This window comes from Hoplias malabaricus, chromosome 4, assembly GCF_029633855.1.
Source record: "Hoplias malabaricus isolate fHopMal1 chromosome 4, fHopMal1.hap1, whole genome shotgun sequence".
NCBI classification, from domain to species: Eukaryota; Metazoa; Chordata; class Actinopteri; order Characiformes; family Erythrinidae; genus Hoplias; species Hoplias malabaricus.
In genome coordinates, this window is record NC_089803.1 from 37,929,718 (window position 1) to 37,940,952 (window position 11,235).

The 11,235-nt window shown below is 40.3% G+C and overlaps 1 protein-coding gene across 1 annotated transcript in view; it reads left to right on the forward strand.

Moving 5' to 3' along the window:
- The window catches only part of LOC136695022 (von Willebrand factor A domain-containing protein 5A-like), a 34,440-nt gene extending 26,453 nt beyond the window's left edge, over positions 1–7,987 (forward strand). The window contains exons 11-18 of the mRNA XM_066668838.1: positions 57–171; positions 386–544; positions 710–736; positions 1,253–1,481; positions 2,009–2,038; positions 3,045–3,208; positions 6,921–7,044; positions 7,470–7,987. Coding sequence (XP_066524935.1) covers positions 57–171; positions 386–544; positions 710–736; positions 1,253–1,481; positions 2,009–2,038; positions 3,045–3,208; positions 6,921–7,044; positions 7,470–7,549 — 928 coding nt within the window. The 3' untranslated portion in view covers positions 7,550–7,987. The remainder of the gene's footprint in view (positions 1–56; positions 172–385; positions 545–709; positions 737–1,252; positions 1,482–2,008; positions 2,039–3,044; positions 3,209–6,920; positions 7,045–7,469) is intronic.
- Positions 7,988–11,235: the final 3,248 nt, after the last annotated feature.

The window sequence follows — 11,235 nt, forward strand, 5'->3', positions numbered from 1 at the left end:
ATAACTGAATAATATCTTACTTCGAAATAATGACTGAACTGTTGTTATTTGAATAGGTGCTTCACATTTAGGATCGGTGAAGGTGCGAGCACTGCCCTCATCACAGGAATGGCTCAGGAGGGAGGTGGCCACGCTCAGTTTATCACAGGCACTGACTGCATGCAGCCCAAAGTATGCAGCGCAAAGCCAGGGACAACTGTGTCATATCATAAAGAAAATCATCAGAAATAATAGGAGTCTATACTACAGCCCAGTGTCACAAAATAAGATTTTATTACTTTAGTCACATTAAGGTCATAAATTATTTTTTATGTTCAGTATATGGAACAGTAAATTATCTGTTTTCTGCTCCATACATAACACAGCTTTTCTGTCTTTATTCTAGGTAATGCAGTCTCTACGCTATGCTCTACAGCCGGCTGTGGTTGATATCACTGAAGAGTGGACAGTTCCAGAGGGCATGTCCACCACCCGACTGAGTCCACCCATTAATGTACTATTCCAGGGTCAAAGGGCACTGATTTATGCCCAGCTGAAAGGAAAGGTGAGAATGGACATTTACAGTGAAACAAGGTGTGACATTTTTTCCTGTGTTTTCTGGTCCATGACGTTTAAGAAAATCAAAAATATTTCAAGAAAGTATAATACTGGTGAATTGCTGAATTATTTTGTGATAATTCACAGAATTACGTTTCCTCTGTGTTTGTAGAGTCCGAGCTCGGACTCTCAGGGCTCTGTAACAGTGAAATACCGTCTAGCAGATCAAGAAGTCACCAACAAACTTGGCTTCTCTCTCAAGCACGCTGAGAATACTGGATAATATTCAGTTACACTCTATGACTAGGCACTGTCTCAGAGAATGTATTTTATTTCTTTTCTTCCTCCTCTTCTGATATTATGTGTCAATAAGGAAAACTGCAACAATGAAACTGGGCTTTGTAGGTTTAGATATCATGAAGATTAGACTGACATGAAATGATTTGCAGTCTTTTCTCAAACACTATACATAAATATCAGCTGAGTGAAATAAAAACACACTTTTAGCAAATATTGCAGAAACACTGTAAACAGTTAAAACCGAGTGGTTAACATTGATGATTTCTTGTGTCACGCTGGGGTTCAGTTCCCCATGCAATACGAGTGAGCTCTTGGTCAACACTCCTAACACTGCATTTGCTTAACTTTGTAACATGAACACAACTTAGCAGATACAGGCAGAAGGTTTAATTTCACTCTTGTGGATTGATCACTGTGCGCGTGCAGACTGTCCATCCACAGGCTGGCAGCTCGTGCTCTGATTCGCTCTCTGGAACGAGAAGAGCAGACCGAGGGAGTGGAGAAAGAGGCTTTAAAGGCCAGAGTTGTGGAGCTCAGTGTGGAGGCAAGAGTGAGCAGCTCACACACGGCCTTCATCGCTGTTCAGAAGAGCAGTGGAGAGGCTGTGAAAGGACCACTACTGAGGAGGAGAGTGCCTGCACCAGGTCAGTGTTGATTTCACTCTGTGTTTCATACAGAATTTCTGCTTCTTTTCTGCATTCATCTTGTGTTTGTACACAATTAGATAACAGTATGCTGCTTGTGTATAGGCATGTGTTTTTCAGGTGGCGCTTCACGGAAGCCTATTGCACATGGTGGTTTTATCCTAAAATGTAATTATTAAAAAACATATTTTCTAGCTATTTAATTATATATTGAAGACAATATTAAGTTTATGTGACATTTCCTACAGTATGTATATCATGGCATTTTCTTTTTATTTATATGCTGTACATTGTCCCAACTTTTTAGGATAGACTTATATATATATATATATATATATATATATATATATATATATATATATATATATATATATATAATATTAATTGTTAATATATTCTTATTTAAATGTTCACAATGTAGGTGCGTTTTCAAGTAAGTAAGATTTTATATTATTTTATAGATTTTATTACTTATTTATTCACACATTACATAAAAACACTTATTAAAATGTTCTTTCTATTTTTAGAAAAGAAAAAAATAAATCCAGAACGACTCAGTAAGTGTACATTTGTTTGCGACTTTTTGTTTTGTTTAGTAAGTGTTTTTACAGATTTTACTAGCCCACACTCTCCGAATAACTGTCTCTGTGGTGGTACCCTCAAGGCCACATATTAATTAATTAATTCATTGTCTATAACCACTTATCCAGTTCAGCCTTCACAGAACCACGGGACCAAGGCGGGAACTCCCTTCACAGTGTGACACACACACTCATACATTCACTCACACATTCACACCTATGGACACTTTTGAGTTGCCACCCCACCTACCAATATGTGTTTTTGGACTGTGGGAGGAAACCGGACACAGACCAGGACTCGAACCACCACTAGAGATGCCTGGAGCTGTGTTACTGCGACACTATCTGCTGCCACTATGCCGCCCAAGGCCACATATTCAGTATCTTTATTTAAGTAACATAATTGAAGTTATGTCATACCATAATTTTGGGAGTAGGACAACACCAAATCTTCTCACCTCAGCCCTATATAGACCCTGAGAACTCACATCATTTCTGTGTCAGCCAGCCCCCAGGAGCAGTTGTGGGTTCGGTGTCTTTCCCAAGGGCATCTTAGCCATGGATTGAGGGAGGAGGACAGTGCTGTTCCTTCACTCCCACTGCCCCCAGTTTTCCTGCTGGTCATGGGAATCTAACCAACAACATTTCAATCAAGAGCCCTTCTCTCTAACAATTAGGCCACAGCTGCCTTTTAGTGAACAATGTACCTATACACTACCTTTTTAGAGAGTGTACACTAAATATTGGTTAATTCATATTATTAGTATTAATCTTTTCATGCTACTACACTGACATTTTGTGTTTATGTATTATTTGTGCATGTATATGTACATTTATGTCATTTGTAAAGGTCAGCTTTTGTTTGAAACTGTGAGGATTCAACTAAATCAAAACCTAAATAATTCTCTTTATAATGGACTCATTTCAGCAATTTCTTTGCAAATAAACTCTCTCTCTCATTCCTATTCTTATATGTGTGTAGGTGCACGTACACATATGATGAAACGAAGTTTGCCAGCTGTTGAAGACACACTGCTGCAGCTCATCTCTCTCCAAAAGGCTTCAGGCTGCTGGGAAATGGATGGTGCACTGTTGAAGGTGTTTGGGAAAACAGAAGAGGAGGTGGTCAAGCGGATCCCTGCACAGGTGAGTAATGTGTTAATCAAGTGTCTAAAGAACACAGACTTTGTAAAGAGTTTTATAGGGATCTGCCAGTGCAATTATTTCACAAATGATTTTAGAAGCAGTCTATGGGGTGAATTTTGCTTTAAAAGTTCTACAAATGCAAAAATAAATCTACAAGCACAATTCTTAGAATTAAGAGGAAAAAGTATATGTTGATAATGTAAATCAGAAAAAATGTTTATTAAAAGAATATGTTTAAAAGATATTTAGTCACCTTATTACTTTTTACAGTTATTTGATACTTAACTTTATATTTTACCTATACATTTTTTTAATAAGCTCTTTTGCTTTTGACTTTTGGAAGACATTTCACATGTGAGAGGGTCTTAGAAGTACGTTTGAATCTCCATTGGTCACTGTTTTGGTGCTCTGAAACCACCTCTTGGACCTGGCCATATCCACCCTGCCCATCCTCCAAACATGGTGGAATGAGCTTTTTTCAATACACAACAGTAGGTAAACTGAATTTTAGCATTACAATATTGATACAAATGTTAATTACTAATTAATAATTAATTTTTAGATATTGCAGATTCTCATATTTCCTCTTTACTTTAGTAATTTCTCTCCATCCCGTTTGCTAGAATGGTCATGTAAAATGGTCATTATTTGAAGTAGTTTCCAAATGTACGATGTAAATGTGGGGAAACAATTGGATGGACTTTTGTTCTGACCTCTGTAGAAGCATCCAGTTGCACCAAGTCTGGCTTGACAGATAGGTGTGCATGTCCAAACCAAGTAAAGTTCTGCCAAACCCAGCTGACATATAGGACCCAGTCACGCTGCATATTTCCAGTTGATATTTGCTTCTTGCGACCTGTTTTACTGCTCACAGCTTGACAGATTTTTCATGCCGATTTATTTAACGGTCCACAAGAAAACGCATCCTCTCAGAATCAACCTCCACTGGGCATGATTTATCAATTATTTAGGTGTGTCAGCTGTTTCACGCTCGCTGACTTATAGGCTGCCTGCCTACCCTCTGTTTTCTTAAAACTTTCACAGGTTCCCCAATTATCTTAACTTTCAAACTTGCTCCTAGTGGCTCTTTCTAAGCCTTCTACACCCATGCCCTCTGAGAACCAGCAGTTGCCTGCTGTGCCCTTATTGCAGCCCTGGATGCTCATCCTATCTGCGTTGTATGCATGGGGGTAAAAAACGCAGAGGAAGCTATTGCTCAGCCAGAAAGCTACAGCCGTTGCCTCCCTTTACCCTAGAAACTCCTCGGTTGGTGGAGTGGCTTCCATCCAGGGTAGCAGCATGACTCTGATGGAGAAAATTGTGATAATATTATGGCAGTCCTGGATGCCCCTCAGACCTTAGCCACCCTTAGCTGGGCTGACCAGTCTGACCCTGCCCATTTTTGGTAACGTTCTCCCATCTTGAGCATCTCAGCTCTGGGGAAGATGAAGATGCGATAAACGTGTCCGAGGACTCAGATAATGAGGACACTATTCCTCCCACTCAAGCTGCACTGACCAGCAGAGCAGCCAACACTCCACATGCAGTTCTCCTAGAGGTGAGTGTGTGGGCTACTGCCAGTCTCAACATTGACTGGCAGCCTCACCTAAATCCTGCCAATCAAGAGAGAGATGTGTACGATGGCAAGCTACTAGGTCCCCCATCTGGCCCCTAGAAAACAGCTTTTCCCGGTCTTCCTGGCATGTGCCAAACACATGAAACAGTGACTCTCAGGACTTGAGGTCAAGGACATGGCTGCAGTCAGCATGGGAGACCCCCAACTATTCAGCCTTCCATAGTTAGACACCTCACAGGGGGGGCTGCTTGCACCGCCCAAGCCCTCCCTTCTCAATAAGATAGACCGGTTCCCTGCCTCAGTCCATGAAGCTACATGCAGAGCTTCTTCCCTGGCAGTGAGAGCATTAAACATCTCTTCCCTTCACTCAGCCTACCAGGCTGAACTCATGGAGGATATGGGCAAGCAACTGGAAAAGGGCCCTTTCCCTGCCATGTGAAAGGAAATTGTGACAGTGAATGATCCTGTCCTGTACAATGCACTCCAGGCTGTTCAAGCCTGTGGCCACTACATGGCCCTTTCTGTTGTGGGTGTGGGTGTGGTACTACAGTATATATTGTGTGTTAATAAATGTGTCCTTGTATGGATTTGACAACTTGTGTAACCCTTTATCTAGATGGTGTAATAACTACATTGAGCACAACCATGAATATTTAGCACACTCCACTAATGTGAGCTTTTTAATATTCTAGTCAACTGAATGAAAAGAAAACACTGATGTAAGGAAGGAATATAACCATCTACAATATCTACAAACTATTTTTAATTGTATCAACATTTTAATGCTAAAATTCAGTTTACAGAAGAATGTGCAAAGTATAAAAAGACCTTAACCTACACTTTATTTAAATATTTGAGTACCAATAGTGTTTTATAGGAATGATATGCTTTTGAACAATTTTTCTAGGACAATATGTGACTTTAATGATAAATTAATCTATGAAATAACATTTTCAGTGCATGATTTTATTTTATATTGTTGTAAACCAGACAAGAAAACAATGCTGTTTAACACTGTTAGCTGTAGCAGCATTAACGTCTTCAGTTTAATTCTTACTCCAATTACAAAAGTTGTAATAAACCCATGTTTCAGGGTTGTTTTTACAGGTGTAGTGGTATGACTCCATGTAGAATGAGTAGAGGCTGTGAGGAATCACTGGAAAACCCATGCACCTGTCATGCAGCAACCCAAAGAAAACAGCTTTTTTTTCAGTTTGCGATAGATATATTTTTACAAGCACTCCCTGCATTTCCACAGAATTGTCCTTTTTATAAATTATGATCCCTAAATTCTTGAAATAATTTACGTGAAGGCTAGCTTAAATCAGTTTCGCGCTTATCCGTGTGATTTCTCCTGCTTTTCAAAGATGTAATTCTCTTTCCTGCTAGCGGGTGTCGCAAATGTCCGCTCATTCTAATCCTCTGTTTTTATATGGCATTTATGATTTTAAACACACACTAACACAGATAGCAACCGTCAGTAGCCTGACACAACTGAGCGAGTAACGGCTGTGACGGAAAATCCTCCGAAGCGTGGGTGAACTTTAATCTCTGTGGGAAATTTTGTCCCGCCATGTTTGATAACTGTTTAAAGCTGGCGAGATGGGTGTGGCTAGACCCTTCCATCCTGTGAAATGTGTTCCAAAAGGCTCACTGTTATTTGAAGAAACAGTCACTGCAACTTGTTCTGAACAGGTGAGAAATGTGGTGCTTGTTTCTTGTGATATTGTGCCAAAAGCCTGTCACAAACATTCCATTAAGGTCACAGGGAACTATGGTGGCTTGTGGGAAAGGGTGTGAATCAGATAAATTAAATTTTCCTTTCATACAGTTATGTATTAAATGAAGTTATTCACAGAGAAGGTCAAGAATGAGTTTGCTGAGTGTTTTCACACAGGGAAGGATGGAGAGGGGAGGTTCCTGCTGGTGTTCCTGCTGTAATTTAATCCAACCCCACCATACATTTTAGAGGTGCCCAAAAGGGTGTCCAATGTTGTCACAATTTTCCAGGGCACCCAATCTGGAGTTGATCAGGAGCCTGATCTGCTTGAGTACATTTAAAGTTTCGTACTATTTGTAATATGTTGCATTGAAGTTTGTGTCAATGTTGTATGTGTTGTGTGTTTTTGTATTAAGGTGGATAAGGGAGTCTGGGCTACAGTTCTGGCTCTGATCTGGTTAAATGGGTTTAAGATGGATGCTCAGGTTGAATGGCAGTTCGTGGCCATGAAAGCAGTGAAATGGATCCGCAACCAGAACGGTAAACTCAATTTATCCTGAAACAACTGTTGAAAAAACAGTTCAAAATACTTCAATCTTATTTAATATTCGAGTTTAGTTAAAGGTGCACTAAGGAATTTTATTCTCTATTGTTAAAAATGAACAGAATCAAGAACATTATTCAGAAATAATTATTTTAATAAAAGACAGCAGAAGTGCATTCTTTGACTGAGAAATATTGTCTGGGAAACTGCACTCTGGACTATGGCTATGCTGCGCTTGTTTGGCTGCTGGAGGTCCCCTTTACTAATGTACAAGTTCATTGCTCAGGATTTGGGATGTATGACCTCTGGTGGCTGGGTAGGTTACCCACTGTAAGACAGACACTAATGCATCTGCCTCAAGCAATAATTCAGGTCCATGATTAGGCCTGTTTTATTGTAATGTTTTCTGTTTGTGTTTCAGTGGTCAATCTCGCTGAATGTGTTCGTGTGGGTAATGACCTGCTGGGCTGCCAGGTTAAAGAAGACGTTTTTGGACACTGAAAACAGTGAGGTACTTTTGTGACTGGATCTTACTGGATAAGAGTGTCTGCTAATTGTCTTAAATATAAATGTAACTGTAATGTGTTTGAGCAGAGCAGTGGTTTTCTGGGATCAGTATTGAGCACCATTGATCTAGTGTATAAACCACACAAAATGTTGACGTGTAAACATATAATGTCTGTTAGAATCTCTGACCTGTACTTCTGCTATTATAATCACATTTTAAAATTTATGGGAATGTATCACTTTAGCTTCTTACTTAATGGGAGTGTATCACTTAACAGCCTACTGTTGGTAATTATTCTTACATGTTATTGTTTGAGGGCAGCCATAACCTTATTTGTAGAGAAGCAGGCCTGTGACCAGAAGGTCTGTGGTTGTGCTGTCATTCATAGCTCTGCATGCATATCTTCCAAAGCTACAAGGAATAAAAAAAAGTCTATGAAAGAGGGGCCTGTTGTGGTTATTTACTGGTAGAGATTGCACAATGTGGAAAGGTCTCACACCTGCACAGCCTGAGAAACGAAGCACAGAAGGAGTTACTCCCCTTGAGGTATTTACAAAAAAGGGCTGCATTCAGTTTCAGGTAAAGTCTAGTCTTAGCTAGTCTGGTCTAGTGGAGTGTAGGTGGATTTCCTAATCAGAAAACGGCAAGAATTGGGATGGGGCAGTTCTGGCTCTGATCTGGTTAAATTTGTTTAAGATGGATGCTCAGGTTGAATTGCAGTTCATGGCCATGTAAGCAGTGCAAGTATCTGTAACCAGAATGGTATCTTCACTTGTTCGGTAACTTCAAATGTTCAAAAGAAAAAATTACAATAAATAATACCAATGGTGGCGCATCTCCAGGGACCTGGAGGTTGTGGGTTCATGTCGCGCTCCGGGTGACTGTAATGAGTTTGGTGTGTTCTCCCCGTGTCCGCCTGTCCCCGGTTATCATTCATTCATTCATTCATTATCTGTAACCGCTTATCCAAGGCGGGAATACACCCTGGAGGGGGCGCCAGTCCTTCACAGGGTAACACACACACTCACACATTCACTCACACTTACGGACACTTTTGAGTTGCCAATCAACCTACCAACGTGTGTTTTTGGACTGTGGGAGGAAACTGGAGCACCCGGAGGAAACCCACGCAGACACGGGGAGAACACACCAACTCCTCACAGACAGTCACCCTGAGCAGAAATCGAGCCCACAACCTCCAGGTCCTTGGAGCTGTGTGACTGCGACACTACCTGCTGCACCACCGTGCCGCCCTCCGGTTATCATTATTCAATGAATAATAGTAATGTGATCGATACTGAAATATTGATACCTCCATACCATACCGCCGCCAATTAAGACAACCATGTTCTACATAATTATTAACCATAACAATCTTGGTTATACATATTACATTATATATATATATATACATATAATTCTAGGGCGGCACGGTGGCGCAGCAGGTAGTGTCGCAGTCACACAGCTCCGTAGGTGTCCGTAGGTGTGAGTGAATGTGTGTGTGTCTGTGTTGCCCTGTGAAGGACTGGCTTCCCCTCCAAGGTGTATTCCCGCCTTGCGCCAGATGATTCCAGGTAGGCTCTGGACCCCCCGTGACCCTAAATTGGATTAGTAAATAATTTTAATCAAGCACAGTGTCAACATTTTCAGCATAATCTTTTTATATCAGGCTTATACTCATTATTATATCTCTCATAGTTGTTAGTAATATTTGTATTAGTTTGTTTTCTAGAATAAAAGTCTCTGTCATTTTAAAATCTGTTTAAGGAGATTAAAAATGTTATATCCTGTACAGGACAGTACCTGGAGTGGTCTGATGGTGGACAAGCAGTGGCCTACACTCAGTGGTGTGCCAGCTTTTTTAAAAGCAATGCTCATGCTACATTAAGGCTCCAGCAGTAAAAACAACTGCAGCACCAACTGAGGGTGTTTCTGTGATGCAAACACGCCCCACCGGGACCACCTTTTGCTTGACGTTGTGGGTGGGCTTGGGTGTTAAAGGGACAGTAGCATTTCTGAAAAAAACAAAGAATGGGGTTTTCAGCACTATCCATATAGATATTGATACCTGGGGCGACACAGTGGCGCAGCAGGTAGTGTCGCAGTCACACAGCTCCAGGGGCCTGGAGGTTGTGGGTTTGATTCCCGCTCCGGATGACTGTCTGTGAGGAGTTGGTGTGTTCTCCTTGTGTCCACGTGGGTTTCCTCCCACAGTCCAAAAACACACGTCGCAGGTTGATTGGCGACTCAAAAGTGACCGTAGGTGTGTGTGAATGTGTGTGTGTCTGTGTTGCCCTGTGAAGGACTGGCGCCCCCTCCAGGGTGTATCCCTGCCTTGTGGGGAAACATTACAAACTTGAGTTAAATTATTATTGCATTTAACTCAACTGTGGCAGTGAACACACATTAATGCACTAGTGGCAGTGAGCAGTGCTTAATTTGTAAATCATGAGGTATAGGGCACACAGATTTCGCTGATCCAGAAAGTGCACATGGAGGATAAAGGATCCGGGAAAAAAAATCAAATGGGTTTTTTTGTTTTGTTTTTTAAGTAACATCAGAACTTAGTGCGGTAGCAGTAAAGGAAAACACCTGTTCACTGTGAAACACCTGTGAACAATTGTGTATTAATATGCATTAATACCTGTTTCTGAATCGGAACTCACCGGGAGAAGAACCACTGTTTGGAGAAGTCCCGCCCCTACCTGAAAAGAAGATTCTGATTGGTTCTGCGGAGGAGTTTGACTCTCCAGTTCACATGGTTTAGGGAGAGTGGGTTTCTTTTAATCAGAGCCTGCTTTTAAGAAGAACTGCCGTTGAGAACAGTTCCGGATCCAGGTAACACATGCACTACAAATTAGATGCTGCATCTTGTTCCGGCAGGATCCAGCTCTAATTAAGCACTGGGAGAAAGCGCGCACACACGCACACACACACACCTGGAGTTATAAACATATACAGCATTTACAATCAACGTGAAATGATCATTGGGTAACATTAAATATAGAAACATTACCAGTTTATAATGAGTAAGGTCTGTATATTGTAGTCGGGTTTGACGCAGTTTGACCTTTAAGTTGTCTCAGCCAATGAAAAGCCCTTTTCCGGCATATCTGCCAATGAAAGATAAGTGGGCGTTCCTGTCATGTTAATTTTGTTAACGACAACATTATACACCACCCCACTCTCAGAGTATTCGAATATTAACCGAATATTGTGAAGCAAAAAAATTATATATTCAAATATATTTGCTCAAATATATTTGCTCAAAGTATCGGTATTGGATCTGTATTTCAGATACGAGCCTGAATTTTACTCAGTTTCAGAAAGGACTGAGGTGAGGTGGTATAAAACATCACTAATGAATGAATGAATGAATGAATCTGAGGTTTAAGTAAAACTACTAGTAATATAGAAAATGAATTTTCTCCACATGATTAAAACAACTGTATGTAATGTTCACACAATTCAAGGATATAGGTGTGTTTTGTGTGTGTGTGTGTGTGTGTGTGTGTACTTATCTCATTTTTTTGTCTTTAGCGAATCTCTTATTTTGCTTATTGAATGATATTACATTTTCTTGTTTAATGATTGTTTTTTTAAATTATTATTATTGTTGTTTGTAATAATTTAATGCATCATCATCATTATTATTATTTTAAATATATGTTTAGTTTTA